Raw genomic sequence first — 18,898 nt, 5'->3', positions numbered from 1 at the left:
CCGGCTTCCTCCCACAGACCAAAAACATGCTCATTAGGTTAATTGATGACTCTAAATTGTCTGTAGGTGTGAGTGTGAGTGTGAATGGTTGTTTGTCCTTGCATGTGGCCCTGCAATCGGCTGGCGACCGGTTCAGGGTGTACCCCGCCTCTCGCCCATTGTAGCTGGGATAGGCTCCAGCCCCCTGCAACCCCGAAAGGGATAGGCGGTATAGATAATGGATGGATGGATGTTTGTTATGCTCTTGTGTTTGGTTCTGTCTGCTTAATATTCAATGCTTTTATTGTGAAGCACTTTGTAGGCTAACCTTTGTTTTGAAAAGTGGTATATGAATAACTTCCTCTATTGCATATTCTGCAGCCCCACTGCTCATTACAACATCCAAAGCCTCATACATTTACATGATATATCAAAGAAAGATACATATTTGTATTTTAAAAATAATTATTGACCAAGAGGGCTAAATATAACGGAGGAAAAGCATTTTTTTTAAATGATGATGATGATGATGATGATGATGATGATGATGATGATGATGATGATGATGATAGAGGGCGCTGTTGTGACATCCATCCATATTTTTCATATTTTCCCATCGGGACATAGTAAAAACAAGCTTGCAGTATGTGCTCATGCATCTTCCAAAGTGTTTTCAAGCTTTCCATGGGCTTTGCAGGCTTTGTAAGCAGCTACGTGATCTGTGTAGCCGTGTGGCCGCAGGCAGGGCCCTCCCACATAAATCAGTGCCAGAGAAACAGACGCTCCTGCCGCTGATTGGCTCCGCGCTGCGCTCCAATCACTGAGCTGTAGTGATTCCTCTCTCACAAACCGGAGCGGGCGGCTTGTAAAGTTGTGGTTCAGTTAAATCCACACAGAGAAAACACAAACAGGTTTTCAATATCAGAGCGGATTTATTTTTTCATTTGAGTGGAAGAAGGCGAAGGAAAGGAACAAGGAAGCGCCGGACAATCGGGATTATTTCAACTACTGCGTCTAAATGGACTCTCTGGGATTGAAACGACCGAGGACGATTTTTGATGAGGAGAGGACGCTCTTCTTTTTGTTAATATGATTGTTATGTTTGCTTAAAACGCCACCAGCTCCGGAATTTGAGTGAGGATGATGACCGGCCTCATGAGGAAGGTGCAGCAGGTGCTGTGCGTCCTGTTGCCGTGTGCTCTCCAGCTCTGCTGCGCACAGACACAAGGAGGTGGGTTCAACCACACACACACGCACGCACAAGATCAACTTTACTGTCCACTTTTTATACTCAAATAACCCCCGAACATGCGTCGACCTTTGCGCTGCACTTTTGACAAATCCCCCCTAACACCTGGATTACAGCTGCTTACTACACCTGGTGCTCTGATGTAGGCAAACACCTGTCCTACCTCATAAACCCCAGACACCAGAACCTGTTCCGCACACGTAAAACTTGTTTGCACTGAGTCACCTGTACCTCTCCCACGACTCTCCGTGTGCTTTATCATGTGTGTCTCAATTGTTTCAAGGTTTTTCGACAATGCCCAACCTTTCACCGCCTGCTGACTGACAGTCAGCCCAAAAGATCTTTGCTTTGCAGTGGAAAACTTTAGCTCTGTTTGATCTCTTTTTTCACTGTACAGTCAGTGGGGGGAGAAGTATTCCTATTTATGAAAGTAAAAGTAATACCATCACGATGTAAAAACACTCCAAAGTCCTGCTTTAAGAGGCGTAATAAAAGTACTCAAGTGATAACAAAATGTATTGTGAACAGTATTTGAATGTTTAAGCTGGCTGAAGTGAAGATAACTTTAGCTGTTTTGTATACTGTTGGGTAATCTACAAAAATGTGTTTAATTTTAGAAACCGATCACAGGTTTTGTATGAAAAATTGTTATCTTTGAAGTAACTAGGGCAGTGGCTAATGATTATTTTCATTATGCAGTGGTATCCCAGTTGTTTTCCAGATTAACAGATTAATCATTTGGTCTATAGAATATTAGAAAAAAGTGAAAAATACCCCTCATATTTTCCCAGAGCCAGGCTGATATCTTAAAATTGCTTGTGTTTGAGTCCAAAACTGAAAGGTATTCAGTTCGCTATCACATAAGACAAAGAAAAGTACACAACTGGACGACTGGAGTTTGGTAATGTTTTGTATTTTTGTATGAAAAAATGATAAATAGATTATCAAAACAGTTACACATTAATATTCTGTTGATGGACTGATCAATTAATCAATTGATTCCTTCAGTTAGTCGCTAAGTATGACTCGAATAAAAGCACTGAAGTAAAAACTAATACAGTACTTCCCCCTGAAATATAGTGCAGTAGAAGTAGAAAGAAGAATAACTTGGAAAGTATGTTAAAACCGTACTTGAGTGCAGCGCTCAAGTGAAATGCACTCTGTGACTTTCCAGCGCTGAGGGCAGTGATGTGTTTGAGGCAGAGAGAGGTGTTGTGATTTGAATTGCAGTGAGACTCTGTGAACTTTGACCTTGTGGTCTTGTTGCTGTCACCTGGTGGCAGGTGAGCAGGGAGGCGCTCTGAGTTTGAGAAAAACAATGTGGACATGAGATCATCGATCTTTAGGCAGCTGATCCTCAGGTGACAGAGCTTTGTGCAGTAACCAGGCAGGTATGAAAGAGGTGCTGTTGTTTTGTTAATGTAGAGAGGTGCACTGTACGCCAACCTTTGTGTCAACATATCAGCTGTAACATATGAGGATAATAACTGTCCAGTGATAAAGGATTAACTAAGGGTAGTATAGTTTTGACATGAAGTGAGGCATTCAGGGTCTTTTTACTTCAATGCCAATCGTTATTTTAGATCCTTGCTGCATTTTTCTGCACAAGTTTGACTATGCAGAGAAAACACTGTAAGACGGGCAGACGTTACACAAACATGATCAAGCTGTAATTAAACATTGCAGCTATTACCAACTTGTACAACTTTTTAAATACATACATTTTACATACATTTTAAAAACATTTTCAAATACAGCAAGGACAAGTGAATTTCATTTCCACAAATATAATCCTCATGACAAACTGCAGGATGCATCAGTGGGGTCTCAGCTTGTAAGAGCTCAAATTGATTTCACATCTTTGGAGAAAACAATAACAGGTGGTGCCTCTTCAATGTGCTTCTGTACTTCTACAGGTGTGACATCCAAGTATAACTGATGTGTCAAAAAGCAAATATGCTGTTGCTCCCGTCGCCAAAGTGTGACGTTATGCAACTCCCCTCACTGGCCGCGGCCTGCTCACTGAAGCTTGAAGGAGCAGTCCTGTACACTGCTAGTTCATTTGTTCACAACCTCTGGCTGTGAACCAGTGAAGGCACTATGAAATGAATAGTTGATGTGCTCAGGTGCTTGTCTTTGTGTTTGCATGCGTGTGTGTGTGTGTTTGTGTGTGCGTGCTCACCTGCCAGGTATGCAGTAATCTCTGGCCATCCTGTGCCAAGTTTCTGTTTACCTCAGTCTCAACCGCTTTATTGAGCTTGTTTATCTCCTCCTCCCTCTTTTCTTTTCTTTCTCTCCCTCTTTTCTTTTTCAGGATTGAAACCCTGGTAACAGACGAATGAAAATAACAGCTGAACCTGATCCGCGTTGTGTTTTCGTCATGTGTTGGGTTACGCTTCACTGTCGAGGACAATGACACCATTTTGCTTTGAGTTCATGTGCAGTATATGATAGTAATAGAATAAGCAGACATAGTGCAGTGTTTGTGAAGCGTGACACAGACAGTAATGTGTCAGCGCAGACACATCTTGATACACTACAACACTTGTTTTGGACTCTCAAAATAGGGCCATTGTTTGCTTGTGCTTGTGTGTGTGTGTGTGTGTGTGTGTGTGTGTGTTGACTCTCAACCCTCCACCCCATTCCTTTTTCTCCATCATCCATCTGCCAACACTGAAAGTCCTCCTTTGACAGAGAAAACCCACTCAGCCTGTTGAGATTTTCAACTTCCACAGCTGCAGCTTGTGCACAGACTGTTTGGTTGACATACCATTTTGTCACATACTGTGTTGCATGTGTCCACACCGGTTTGCCACCTTTGGAGTGGGTTGTGCCTGCGCTGTATGCATACTGTACATACTGTAGTGTGTGGAAGGTTCTTGATATTTCACAAGCTCAACAGCTCAAGCCATCCACTGATAACACTGATAAAGAGTGGCACCCTTGAGCAGCTCATAAACTGACATCGTCTCAATTGAACGGCTTTTAATGAGGAAAAGTCTCTGAAAACAAATTCATCAAGACTTAGTCATGGCAGCTCAATGTGATAACCCTGAGATGGAGCAATACACAGAAATGCTTGTGCGAGCTTGTGCATGCGTAGCTGTAAATGTTACATGTCCTGTATCAATGAGGGGGTCCTCCACTGATTTCACTTGTGTAAAGTTGATGGACTTTGTTATGCTGTGTTTACGTAATTATGTGGCACCAAGTGAAAAAAATAACCTTCACATCAGCCTCTTAATTTTAAGTCTGTAATTTCTGACAGCTGTGATGTCTTCCATTGATGAAAACTACAGAGAATTGACAAAAAGCTTCTGGGACATAGCTGCAAAGCTGCCAATGCTGGCAGTTGGATTGAATAACATATCAAAGTTTGACATTTTGGCATGGAGCAGTCCTGGAGTTTGGTCACCTGGCAACTCCTCAAAGCCAACACACAGTGTCGCACGTAACCCATGGTGAAACGGCGAATTGTCGTTTTATACAACGGCTACACTACGATTTTTAATGTGTAAGAAGTGGGCTTTAGAGGTGCTGAATTTTGGCTTCAGGCTTCAGCTGTTGCTTCACATATAACAGATCAAACTAGATGGCCAGCTTGAAACACAGGGTTTCTGTTAAAATGTCACCATCTCCTCAAGGCCAAATAACCCTGATGACATCATCATGTGTCCAGATTTGAAGATATTAAATCACCTGAGCCTCCAGCCTCCACTCCACTAACACTTGAACGCAAGTCGTGTTTGTGTGGCTCGCCAAATTTAAGATGACATTTAGAGAAATTAAACACGGTGTGTCTTCCCAGAAACGATGTCCTGGTCATTCTCGATGGTCCACAGGCGCTGCTGTAATGAGTGAGACATTATTTCTGAAAAGGACGCCTTGAGGTGTAAACAAAATTCCTTTCACCTCTGTCTTATTGTGCTGGTGCACATGACTTTCCTGACAAGATTTTTAAAAGTATCTTCAGATGAAACGAAAGCTATCTGCATGCTTAGACACTGTGCGACAGGGAAATGAGTGTTTTTGTGATTAGAGTGAAATGGACTTTAGTATTGGTTCATGCAGAGACAGCTCTTGTGAACTCGGTGTTAAATCTTAATCTACAAAGTCTCTTATCAGGACTTTATAGATGTAGGACGTTGTCACTCTCTCTCTCTCTCTCTCTCTCTCTCTCTCTCTCACACACACACACACACACACACACACACACACACACACACACACACACACACACACACACACACACACACACACACACACACACACACACACTGTGATTTGAGTCCCCTTCTGTGCTGTGATGTTAATAATCATTAGCCTTTTTATGCCCTTGTTGATCCTGTTGTTCTGCTGGGCTCTATATTGACTCTGGTGTCAGCAGATGGAATGTGTTTGTGTGCTGAGCATGCCTTGTGTGTGTGACCTGCTGTGTGAGTGTGGTTTAACACGCACTACTCAGATCCAGGTACACCGAAATCAACAAGTATAATGTGGACTTTAATTCCACACATAATAGTAAATATATGCTCAAAGCTGACTGGGTTGATGATTGTGCTTAGACTGAGGTTAAAGTGTCAGTAAAGTAACATGTCTAACAGGAAGAAGAAATAGTGCCTATAAACTGTTTTCTGTGGATTATCCAGAATAAATGTGACTGCTTCTGGAGAGACATGCTGTTGTTGATATTTGTTTTGTTGTGTAATTAAATGGCATTCACCGTCAGTGTAAAAGCATCTTGTGGGTAGATAATCGCAGAATCTTGATCAAATAAAACCCAAAGTGAAGAAAAGTGTCTTTAAGGCTAAAGTTCAGTTAGTTGGCAGGAGATGAGCAAAGCCTTTATCGATGCAGATTTACACTTCATGGTCTAAAGCATGTGGATATTCAAAGGAAACACTGGGGATTAATGTGCTGCTGTAACAGCAGCCACTTTTCATGAGCGATGACCCCTGACCAAAACTATGTGGACATATTGTGTATGTATGTGTATAGTGTTTGTATTTTTTGTTGATGCAACATGTGATTGAGATCACCAGTCATGGTTCAATAGTCTGTCCCTCCGCCTGTCTCTTTCTTCCATTTTCTCTGCTGCTTTTCCTCCTGTCTGACATTTGAATAGCAAAGCAGCCTTCAAGCGACGCTGAATGGCTGAACTCCCACAGACCATAAACAAGGCCTTGTATGTCTGTCTCAGAGGAGAACATGCCCTGTATACAATCCTCAGCTTGTTAAGCACTGTTACAGAACATTCATTGATATTGAGCAAAGCAAAGTTGCTTGTAGTAAATGGCATAAAACAGCCTTTATGAGGGCTTACACTGTTTCCTCAATGCTTTGATATAATGTGCGTAGTTTTACTTTCATTAAGATCTGCTGCATGAACATTAAACGTGACAGCTGTAAAATTGTCTGTAAAATGCAGTGACTTAAAGAATGAAGGCTTGAGATGGTGTTATATGTTTTTTAGCGTTCGCAGCTGTGATTTGTGCTCAGGAAAATAAAGACAGCTGAAGTCATGACGTCACATCAGGGCTAGCCTCTGTTCCATTAGCTTCTTTAACTCCACACAAGCTGTAATCAGCATTTCTTTCACTGGTCTGTATGAAAATGAAACATGTACCTGAGGTGTACTTTCCATGTTCTTAGACAAATCACCATCCACCACAGCAGTTGCTATAAGAAACTGAAACCTTTGTAATCTCTAACAGAGTTAAACAATAAGCACAGAAAAACTACAGCTCCCTTCAAAGGTCTGGACGCCGGCATGTGCTGGTGCTTACGTCACTGTCACTTGGTTTTGTCCATATCCATAAAACATAAAAAAGTCATTCTTTCAACTTTCTGGGCACTGTATCTTTTATCAAACGTGACTCAAACAGGAGTAAATAGTGTTTTTGTTGGGTACTAGTTTCAGCTGAAGGTTAATAGACATTGGGGTGCGAGTGAGTATTTACAACAGCAGGACAACGTCCACGTTCATGGTGATGAGGGAACGTGTCACACAGTGTAATGATATAACTTACTGTTGAGTTTCTAATCAGCTCTGACATTGAAGACACTCATTAACAAGAGTTCATTCTTTGCTATTCCAGTGGTGGTTTGTTCAGGCACCCAGAATCTTCTGAGCATGACGGGAAATACAGGGATCCAGTACAACTGGATGAAGGAGATGTACACCGGCTGCGAGATTGTGATGGGCAACCTTGAGATTACAATGATGGAGCACACCAGAGACTTCTCCTTCCTGCAGGTGAGGCTTTGAACACACAAAAACAACGCTGTAGAGTGCACATTACCGGTACAGTATGTGTGTCACTGAGAAGGACTGTATAGTAACCAGTCCAGACAGGGATGTGAATCAACCTGAAGTCAGAAACAAAAACAAGCTGTTTATTACTGTCTATAGTGGATGATGTGTCTATGTCAGTTGCACAATGAGCTCATTTACTGTATGTCCCCTTCCAAGTCCTTTTCCAAATCCATCACTGCACTACAGTCATGGTGACTAACCACACAAGCAAAACACGCCTCTGCTGCTGGGTTGTGACCCTGATTATCTATGACTAAGAAAAAGAACGAAAGAAGCTACCTGTATTTTATTTAATTTTCCTTTCTTTAACCCTGCAGTCTATCAAGGAGGTGACAGGCTACATCCTGTTCGCCCTCAATGAATTCAGCCATATTCCTTTGGACCACCTGCGCGTCATCAGAGGCACCACACTCTATGAGAACCGCTACGCTTTGGCTGTGATGATCAACTACCAGAAGGAAGGGCAGCATGGCCTGCAAGAACTGGGCCTGACACACCTCACAGGTACGCAGGAAGTCACGCACGTTAGTGTGTTTAAGTGTGGGAGGCTGGAGTGCAGCAGATAAGCGCTCGGCCTGGATGTGACACTTGGTTACTGTTGGAGCTCTCACACCCACACAGTGCAGCCACACCCTCACCTGTCGTCGGACAGCAGCAGTCGCTCTGTGAAGTCCCAGGAATGTCTCATGTACTCAACTGCTCAACTGCCAGTGTAACATGAGCTTCAGCTCATTATACTGAGTTTGTACGTGTTGTAGTAAACAGCGAATGGCAGAGCTCGATAGGATGAATCATGGGCCTGCTCGGGCTTGCTTTGCCAATTGTCTTTCCCTATTTAAGTGTTTGTGTGCCACCCACAGAGATACTGGAGGGAGGAGTCAAGATCATTCAGAACAAGTACCTGAGCTACGCCCCGCAGGTGAACTGGCTGGACATAGTGAAGAATGGAACAGCTGATATTATGATTAACAGCAATGGGCCTGAAAGTGAGTGGAAAGGATGATAACAGATATGAGCATAATCACCTTCTATTTTGATGTCGGACATTAAAATCTGATTTAAAATGCAAAAATGCACGTACTGATAATGAAATTTTATTTCAGAGCCTTGCAACAAAGCATGTAGAGACGTCCCATGTTGGGGTCCAGGAAATGACACGTGCCAGATCTGTGAGTGACATCAGCATCTTCCCATGCATCAGTTCCGTCGGGCAGTGGTTGTCAAGCGGGTGTTGAAAAACAAAACACTATGAAAGGGTGCTTTGGTTCAAAAAGAAAAATTTGGAACCACAGCAAATGAAGAAATTAACACTTTCTCAACTTTCTTTCAGTGACAAAGACTGTGTGCGCCCCTCAGTGTAACGGCCGATGTTTTGGTCGAAACCCGAGCGAGTGTTGCCACATTGAGTGTGCTGGAGGCTGCACTGGTCCCCTGGATACAAACTGCTTTGTGAGTCAGCAGCTTCAAATACATCTTTTATTCACAGGAGATGTTTTGGCATAGTGCAGTAGGAAAAGCACAGGTGTAAATGATAAAACTGATGATGACTGAATTCCATTTAGCTGCTTCGGCTTCAGAGGCTTGCTGGTACTGTGCCATTCTGTCACACTGCCATGGCTGACTAGGAGACTTAAATACAACACAGCCATTGTTAATGTTAATTGTAACACCTGCACTTTTCCTGCCATGACAAGTCAAAACGTAGTGAAAAAGGTCTGTCATAAATACAAATCTATTAGCATGCTGCTGACTGAGTTATATGATGTTTTACAGGCTTGCAGGAACTTCAACAACTCCGGCTCTTGCGTGCCTCTGTGTCCCCAGACCCTCATCTACAACAAGCACACATTCAAACTGGAGCCCAACCCCAATGCCAAGTACCAGTATGGCTCCATCTGTGTGGCCCAGTGCCCCAGTGAGTCCCCACCCTCGCTGCTTTATAGCCACATGTTCATACAGACTCACAGTTTTCACACAGTTGCACAAGTTGCATTGTACACTAATGTAAAACACTACTTGTATCTTAACCTGCTTATGTATATTTGTGGTCATTTGACACATTTTTTTGTTCTTTTTTCCAGCAAACTTTGTGGTGGACGGCAGCTCGTGTGTGAGCAGTTGCCCGTCTGATAAGATGGAGGTGGAGAAAAATGGAGTAAAAAGGTGTGAACCCTGCGGAGGCCTCTGTCCGAAAGGTATTTAAGAAAATTCAAGTGGTGCTTGGCAATTCATTCAAGTCAGTCATTTCATGGAGCTGAGATAGAAGCTAAGCTAACCCTCAACCACTCTGGTCAGCAGTGGTCTCAGAAGTATCCTTTACTAAAGAAAAAGTAGAAAGCAGTGTAGTAGTGCCAGCAAACGTTCTGCAATCAAAATATCACTTAATTAAAGTGCAGAGATACAATAAAAAAATGTGTAGCTGATTGAGAATGAGTTGATTTTAACTGCTATGTATGCTGAATGTAATGCTGTCTGGGTAGTTTAATCTATAAAACGGTGAGATTTTATTTGTTGATCATGTGTTTTGTATGTAAAATCTTAAGTAACTGCACTCTTAGCTGTCAAATAAACGTATTCTAGTAAAAAGTCTGATGTTTCCCAAAAGAATGGCTTCGGGTACTTTTCACCACCAAATTTTCCGCTGGTTGGTCCAAGTTGACATATGACCTTATCCTTTTCTTCCTTATCCTTTTTTTCCTCCTTTTTGTCATCTTCCTCCCAGCTTGCATTGGCACAGGAAGTCTATCCAGACAGACTGTTGATGCTCTGAACATTGACAGCTTCATAAACTGCACCAAGATCCAGGGCAGTCTGCACTTCCTGGTGACTGGGATCAAAGGGTAAACCTATAACAGGTTTTGTGAGACACGACAAAGCTTTTAGTGTATTTAGTAGATTATTAAATATTTTCATCTGTGCTTCATGGATGCTTTTTGGAATAGGCCTTTATCTTCCCCTCGTTTTTCTCTCTTTAAAGTGATGATTACAATGGTGTTCCCGCCCTCGATCCAGAGAAACTGAAAATCTTCAACACTGTGAGGGAGATTACAGGTGTGTGTTTGAGTGTGTGTTTTGGTTTTAATGTCACGTCACAGTGTTTGCAGTCTGGTTAAAGCCTCTGACACACAATCTTCCTAATTTCAGACATCCTCAGTATCCAGTCGTGGCCTAAAAACATGTCTGACCTGTCAGTCTTCTCCAACCTCCAGACAATTGAGGGCAGGACACTTTACAAGTGAGCAGTTATTTTTTTCCCCTCACATTGTTCTAACATTGTTTTTGTTTCTCTTGTTGACTCAGGTCATGACACTATCATGTTGTTGTATTATCCACTGCATCACAGACTAAACCATCACTGATCTAATGGACTGAATCTGATTGTCTTTTTGTATCTTGTATCTCTTCCTTCCCTTGTTGGACCTCATTTTTTCCCCCATGTAGAGGAGTGACCTCTAGAAGGTACAGTAAATATTTCACATGGCCGCCTGTATCTGTCTCTTCATGTACACCATATCAGTGTGAAATGGTTTGACTTGGTTTAGATATTATTATTCCATATTACAGGGCATATTCAGTACTCGGGCTGTGTGATTGAGGTGGTGATGGTTCAACTCTTTAATCACTTCATCTGGTTTACTTGCATGCTGTTTCTGATTTAAGGTGGTCTGGGAATCTGAGAGTCTGGTTGTGTTAATGGAAGCAAAGAAAGGACATAAAAATTTCAATAACTGTGAAATTTAACCACTATGGACTAAAATGTACATACCACAGAGTTTATGCTGTAGTTTTGAAATAGTTTACAATGAAAGTAAATATGAATTTATGTGTTATTTAATTTCTCTTTGAAATTTCCAGTAGTACTGTGGGATTGCAAATATTATCAAGTCTCACTTAAAACCTCATAAATTCAAAAAGATGGCCTTCAAAGTGAAATATTCAGCTGCCCATAAAATTCTTATTATTAAGTCCTTTCTTTGCTAATATAGTTAAATCAAAAATATTGGTGAATATCCATTTCTAACACATCTATTCACTGCCTTTTGTTTCAGGGGCTACTCTCTTACGGTGATGAAGATCTCCTCTTTGACCTCCTTGGGGTTACGCTCGCTGCGGAAAATAAATGACGGCGGCGTCTACATCACAGGAAACAAGAAGCTCTGCTACCATGACACTGTCAACTGGACTCGTATCTTGTCCAGCAGCTTCCGACCACAGCGGCGCCAGAAGCACATTGACGTCAAGGAGAACAGACCAACAGCTCAGTGTGGTGAGTGAGGGTGGATCATTTGGAAGCAGCTCTCTTGTCAGTGCTGCTGCTGATGATGATAATGATGCAGTAGTTTTTGTTCTGTTCATGTTCTGCAGTCAGTGAGGGCCGTGTGTGCGACCCCCTGTGCTCCTCTGATGGCTGCTGGGGTCCGGGGCCAAACCAGTGCGTGTCCTGTCAGAAATACAGCAGGGGAGGAACTTGTGTGTCAGACTGCATGTTCTTAACGGGGTCAGTAATATGAATTATAATACTGACAGTGTTTGCCTTAATGTGAGTAATGTTTGCTGTGGTGTAGCAGTCCTAAAGTGCTTCAATCTTATCTGCAGTCTGTTCAAAGATTTTGAAAGTGAGTAACCTTTTGCTCTGAATGCAGAGAGAGGCGGGAGTTTGCCACTCAATCAGGGGAGTGCATGCCATGTCACCCTGAGTGTAAGGTCCAGGAGGGAAAGGAGACCTGCACAGGCCCAGTATGGTTTTCTCTATTTTCTTTCAGTGTGTTGCTGCCACCTAGTGGCTTTACTGTAGACACAGTATACAGCAATTATGCCCCATATTGCCACTGACTGTGAACAATTGTGTTCTCTTTCAAATTGCTTGTAAACTTAAAGTGTCTCTCCTTGTTTTAAGGGGGCAGATCAGTGTGTAGCATGTGCCAGCCTGCAGGATGGTCCACACTGCGTCTCCTCGTGTCCTGAGGGCGTGATGGGAGGGGAGGAAGTCATCTTCAAATACCCCAACAAGCAAGGTCACTGTGAATCGTGCCACGTCAACTGTACCCAGGGGTAAGGACTGACTAGAGCTTTCTCTGTCTGTATTCCTACGTATGCTTATTTCAAATTAATCTCTTTTCTGTGTTTTGTGTTTAGATGCTCTGGGCCAGGTATTGGAGACTGCGTTGGGTCATCCCGGTACATTTCTGGGTAAGTTGCTCCTCTCAATCTGACTTCTTTTAAATAGCTGAGACATTATATTCAGTATAAAGTACTGACAATGTGGCGTCTCTTCTTCCTCTTTATCTGTCATTAGACAAGCGACCACATTCATCGTACTTGGAGCGATTGCCCTTCTCTTCATTTTGTTCTCTTCTTTCGTGCTGACTGTCCTCTACCGCCGAGGTCTCGCCATTCGTCGCAAACGAGCTATGAGGAGATACATGGAGAGCGGAGAGGTCAGTCTGAGTGTTAAGTCCTCATGATGCTGTTATGTTTCAGATAAGTTTGTTTTGACATGTTCTCTACGTGCCTACAGAGCTTTGAGCCTCTGGATCCTGGAGAGAAAGGGGCTAAAGTCCATGTTCGGATCCTGAAGCCCACTGAGCTGCGTAAGATCAAGCTGCTGGGTAACGGAGTGTTTGGATCGGTGCATAAGGTAATGATGATTCTCTACATGATCATCCTCTTGCATATTAGATATTTGTTTGGCAAACTATGAGTCCGTCTCTTGAACGAATCTGTTTCTTCCCTCACAGGGCATTTGGATTCCTGAGGGCGATACAGTGAAGCTTCCTGTGGCCATAAAAGTGATTCATGATCGCACTGGACGGCACACCTTCAATAAGATTACAGATGTAAGAAAATGTGACATAAAGGAAGTATATTTTGTGTATCAATGGCTCACTGATGGTAGGCTTGAGAGGTGGCTCTGAAAGGTTTGTAGCCTGCTTCTTTGCAGAGTCATCTTGAATTCACAGAAGTTGCAATGGATTCCTTTGGCGACCCAAAATAACATGACAAACATTACTTCAGGAAACTTTTAAAATTACTCCTGCAGCACTTCTCTGCTGGTGGTCTGTGTATATGCATGTACTCATTTTCTCCACAACACAGTGGAATACACTAAATATTGGCCATGTGATGATTATTAATTTGTGATATGGTGAACGTACACCTATTCATCTATAATGTTGCAGAACCTTAAGAAGTTTAAAAGGTGTATATGGACACCTGCATTCCTCCATGACGAGCAATCCTCAAACTTTTCAGAGTCATCTATCTACAAGAAGTGAATATTTCATACTTAAACATTAGATTTTCGTCGGAGTATTCCTTTAAAACCTGAATTAAAGGTTGACATTTCTTTTTAATAATCTTCGATGATTAAACCTGCAGCACATGATGACGATGGGAAGCTTGGACCACGCTAACGTTGTCAGGATCCAGGGTATCTGTCCTGGAGACAGTCTGCAGCTCGTCATGCAGCTCAGCAGCCACGGCTCGCTGCTGGAGCACGTCAGGAACTGCAGGAACAAACTCAGCCCACAGAGACTGCTCAACTGGTGTGTTCAAATGGCGAAGGTAAAGGACCAATCTTTTTTGTGTGTCTGTACACGTGTAAGCTATTTTTTTTGTACATTTGCATGTGGTTTGGTGACAGCCCAGGCACTGAAAAGCATTGTTACCCTTTCCCTTTAGGGTATGTATTATCTGGAGGAGAACAGGGTCGTCCACAGGAACCTGGCCGCCAGAAATGTGCTCCTGAAGAACGGTTACACCGCCCAGATCTCCGACTACGGCATTGCAGACCTGCTTTATCCAGATGACAAGAAGTACTTTTACAATGAGGTTAAGGTCCGTGACCTGCCAGAACAGATAAACAAATGTGCACTCAGTATAATGACCAAAGTTCATTAGGAGAGCCAATGACATGAATTTATTTTGCACACTGAGAGACATGATCCTGTTTTCTCACATTCACTGATCACTGAAGTGACAAATACAGACATTTTTTATGAAAGTGTTTACATGAAAAAGTGCAATTTAATGGCACATCAGCCAGTGATGTTTTCATGTTTTCACCGCTGACTTCTTTTGGTCCAGCACTTTTAAGGTATTCGGATATATGTGACCACTATGCATTGCTTGTTTATATTTTTAGGCACCGATCAAATGGATGGCTCTGGAGAGCATCCTGTTTGGCAGATACACACATCAGAGCGATGTCTGGAGTTATGGTGAGTTTTAAACCACCTCACGAGTCTTAGTTTGGTTCAGATTATTTATGAAAACTGTAATGGAGGTGTGGATGCTTCAGATGCACCAGTCATGCTGTTTCACGCCTCACGAAATCTGTCACCTTCATTCAGGTGTGACAGTATGGGAGATGATGTCCTATGGAGCAGAACCATACGCTACAATGCGTCCAATGGAAGTTCCTGATTTGCTAGAAAAGGGCGAGCGTCTGTCCCAGCCACAAATTTGCACCATTGATGTCTACATGGTCATGGTCAAGTGTGAGTGCCTGTCTTCTACCCCTGTTTTAAGATGCTTTTTAGCCATGCTATAGCGGCATGGTGAGCATGGTTAACATTATATTTACTTAGCAATAGCATTGTCCTTGTGAGCATGTTAGCTGATAATGTTAGCATTTAGCTCAAAGCATCAGCCTCACAGAGCTGCAGACATGGCTGTGGACTCTTAGTTTAATTCATATTTTAGCATTTTAGTTAGTTTCAGATGCTTTTTATTGTGCATGAGTCTCAACAACTCTATAGAACTACATGGCTATAAACTATGGCTCTTATTTTTCATTTCCAGGTTGGATGATTGATGAGAATGTCCGTCCAACATTCAAAGAGCTGGCTAATGAATTCACCAGAATGGCCAGAGACCCGCCTCGCTACCTGGTGATCAAAGTAAGAAAGCCTGTGTGTTTATACAGTACATATTTTCTACTGTGGACTGAAATGTTCTGTTTATTGTGGAGCGTCAATAAAAGCACACAGGCAATACATAAGTCTATTTCTTACCTCTGTCCGCCAGGAGGACTGCAGCCAACAGGAGGCAGCCCCAGATGAACTTGCCCAGCGCAGTGCAGACCTAGATGACCTGGATGATTTAGACATTGAGATGGTAGACCAGGAGGATGGAGTGGTAGATGGCATAACTCCAGCTCCCCGTTATCTGTCTCAGTCCAGGAGCCTCAGTCGCCTCTCAAGGATGGACACTCACAGAGTAAATGATATCGCTTACTGTCAGTTTTATGCATGGAAAGGCCTTTTCTGTCACCTCCTGGTTCTAAATTTCACTTCTGTTTTTTCTTGGACAGGTGGTTCTTAGTCCATCAAATGTGGCTGGATACCTGCCTATGACCCCAGGTGTTGACAACCCAGGACAGGTAGCTAAAGCGCCATCATCAAACACCATCATCCAGCTGTATTTTCTAACTCTTTACTGATACCAGTCTGTTTGTGCTGTCTTCAGCAGGCCATGTGGCAGTCACGCTCTCGCCTAAACTCAGCCCGCACCGTATCTGAGAGCTCAGAGGGCTGCGGCACAGCAGTGGAGCTGGAGATGATTGAGGACTTTTCTCCAGCAGGCAGCTTGAAGAGACATCGTCATCGTGAGGACAGCGCTTACATGTCGCAGAGGGACAGCATGTCCGGTGGGCCACCAGAGTCACCATCACCGGAGATGGAGGAAGAAGATCAGAACGGATATGTGCTTCCTGGAGACAGCCCAGAGAGAGGTAAGAGCATCATTCTTATTTCTTACCCTTTGAAAAATGGTGCTAAATTAATCTATCCGGCTGCTGGAGGTAGCATCATAGTTACCTGAGACATGAAAATGGTATCATTCTTCTGATGTAACTCTCGACAAGAAAACAAATAAGTGTAAGTGGCAAAGTATTCCTTTCATTATTTCTGTTAATAGAGTGCAGTTAAATTTCCAACTTGTATAATATTATATTTTTGCTGTAAAAGAAAAGGCTAAAGGGTAAAAACAAAAACAAACAAAAGAAGCCATGAACATCTCAATATAATAACAAATGTGTTGGCAAAAAGACAAAAGCAACATCAAGCTAAAAGATGCCTTTACACTGAAAAGATACAGCTATAAGGTTTTGGACACCTTCATCAAGCACCGCAAACGTCATTTAATCCATTTTTCTTTTTCTTTTTTTTTAGAAACCCTACTTTCCATATCTCGAACTACTTCTGGCAGGATGGGCAAGTCTCATTCGGGGGGTCTGTTGGATGACCCGGACGATGAAGAATATGAGTACATGAACAAGCAGACGTGTGTGACACCTGTCTTGCCCAGGAACAACAGCCAGTGGCTGAAGCCAAACAAGAAGCACACTTCCTCCATATCATCATACATGACAGCATGCTCAGGTGACACCACACCATCTGTGGAGGTCCGGGGAAGTCACAACTCAGATTCAGAGCAGCAGGGATCTAATGAAGTTGAATATGAATACATGGACATCAGGGGAAATGAAAAAGATGAAAGCCCTCCAGCACATGACCTTCCTCCTCCTCCCACGCCAGCAAGGATGAGCAGAGACTTGGAGGATGAGGAGGAGGAGGAGGAGGAGGAGGAGGAGGAGGATGCATATGTGGAGGACAGTAACTACCATTACACAAACAGACAGCCGAGGCTGCGACAAGCTCTTCAAGACAGGAAGGAGCTGGAGACACAGGGAAGGGACGAAGCGTATGAGTATGAGGACATGGACTGCTTTGCTACCCTGCGGCCCGGTGATGCAGTGGTGTACCAGAATGTGCAACAGGAACTGGAGGGAGCAGTAGGGGGCACAGAGGCACATCAATCTGGGTTTGAACCCTACGTAAAAGTGCGAGCTGGAGTTGGGATAGGGGAACCTGCAGCGGACAGATCTTATGACAATCCAGACTACTGGCACAGCAGGATGTTCCTGAAGCCCAAAGCAGTGCCTACATGAAGAATATATTAAATCGCTTGAACTTGCCTCTGAGACGTATTCATGAAGGACCCGAAACAGAAAATGCAATCAAAAGCCATGTTGATAATGTAGCCTATGACACAATTTCAAAAACCCAACTGACACTTTTTCACAGCTGTGTTGTCTGTTACAGACTGGCATTATGTTGTGTATGTAGGCCTGTGATTTTGGGCATTTCCAGAAATAACAGCACTGAGTGTTGAAAGCACTAACTGAAATTAACAGATTACAAGCTATATACTTTTCTGTTTACATTTTGAAATGAACAAATCCTGTTTTTGAGAACAAATTCATTCATTTGGAGGTTGAACCTTGATGTTTGCAGACCTCTTTTAATGATGATATAAAGATGAAATACATTTTCTACTCAATAAAAATATTTTCAATATCGATTTGCATTTTTTTCTGACCTCTGAAAATAAGCACTAGTTTTATTTTGTCCTCTTTTGCTGTCATTGCCATTATGGGGCTTACAAACCATATGTTCTTCTGTACACTGTGTGTATAACAAGGGCTGCTCCTGCCACACTCTATGAACTGGGTCACATACCCAGGTTAGGTTAGCACTTCTAGAATACGCACAGTGATAGAACAGATGGCAAACCGTTTATTTTTCTGTTCCACAGAAACAAGAATATTCAACATTCAACTTAAATCGCTACAAGGTTTTGTTTTTTTTTTTTGCTGGATAATTTTTCGATTGCCCCACATCATGGGGTCCAAAAGGATTTTGCTGAGGGCACTGTTACAGTCAGCATGAGGCTCCTGATGAATTTATTTGAGCATTTATTCTTAGTGATGTCATTACCACAGAGAAACAAACCACTACTGAGTGGATCTATCACAGAGACGTGGTTGTTGATCCTCTAAACAACTGCAGTACACTCCTCGGTATGGCATCGAAGACCACTGCATATTCCTTTGGGCTAATTGGCAACCTGAATTTATCCAGAAATTCACCATACATCAGTAACTGTCCCTCAGCATTCACAAGTTATTTAACTAAAACAATACCATTCTCAACCCATTTTTCATAGTACAATGATTTATTTTTATATTGAATATTCTTGTTATTCCAGATGTAATACCTATTTGACGAGAAATTATGTTTGTACACCATTTTCCAGGCCAGCAGCGCTTGTTTATAAAAATTTGCTAATTTAACAGGTAATTTTTCAATCTTATAGTCACACTGTAACAAAAATTTTAGACCACCAATTGAGTTAAAGATATGCTTAGGGAAAGTATTCCATATATTGTCTTTTTCTTTGATCAAATTAGTTAACCATTTAACTTTGAAAGTATTATTTAATGTTTCAAAACTTAGTACCTCAAGGCCACCATCCCTTCTCATATTTTGGCGGGCTGGGCTCGCCGTGAC

The 18,898-nt window shown here is 42.5% G+C and overlaps 1 protein-coding gene across 1 annotated transcript; it reads left to right on the top strand.

Moving 5' to 3' along the window:
• The first annotated feature begins 866 nt into the window (after positions 1 to 866).
• erbb3a (erb-b2 receptor tyrosine kinase 3a) lies at positions 867 to 17,851 on the top strand. The gene is made up of 28 exons (XM_070958358.1): positions 867 to 1,210; positions 7,327 to 7,484; positions 7,862 to 8,048; positions 8,405 to 8,530; positions 8,648 to 8,713; positions 8,875 to 8,993; positions 9,318 to 9,459; positions 9,626 to 9,739; positions 10,267 to 10,384; positions 10,522 to 10,595; positions 10,689 to 10,779; positions 11,594 to 11,811; positions 11,910 to 12,042; positions 12,188 to 12,281; positions 12,442 to 12,596; positions 12,681 to 12,734; positions 12,841 to 12,982; positions 13,063 to 13,182; positions 13,283 to 13,381; positions 13,923 to 14,108; positions 14,226 to 14,381; positions 14,689 to 14,764; positions 14,897 to 15,043; positions 15,348 to 15,445; positions 15,573 to 15,764; positions 15,859 to 15,927; positions 16,014 to 16,278; positions 16,718 to 17,851. The coding sequence occupies exons 1-28, from the start codon at positions 1,120 to 1,122 to the stop codon at positions 17,494 to 17,496; spliced, it is 4,269 nt and encodes a 1,422-aa protein (XP_070814459.1). The 5' UTR covers positions 867 to 1,119; the 3' UTR covers positions 17,497 to 17,851.
• The last annotated feature ends 1,047 nt before the right edge of the window (positions 17,852 to 18,898 follow it).

The sequence above is a fragment of the Chaetodon trifascialis genome, chromosome 3 (genome assembly GCF_039877785.1).
Source record: "Chaetodon trifascialis isolate fChaTrf1 chromosome 3, fChaTrf1.hap1, whole genome shotgun sequence".
In the NCBI taxonomy this organism is placed as follows: Eukaryota; Metazoa; Chordata; class Actinopteri; order Chaetodontiformes; family Chaetodontidae; genus Chaetodon; species Chaetodon trifascialis.
The sequence above is the reverse complement of the archived record's forward strand: the minus strand, read 5'-3'. Positions and strand labels throughout refer to the sequence as shown.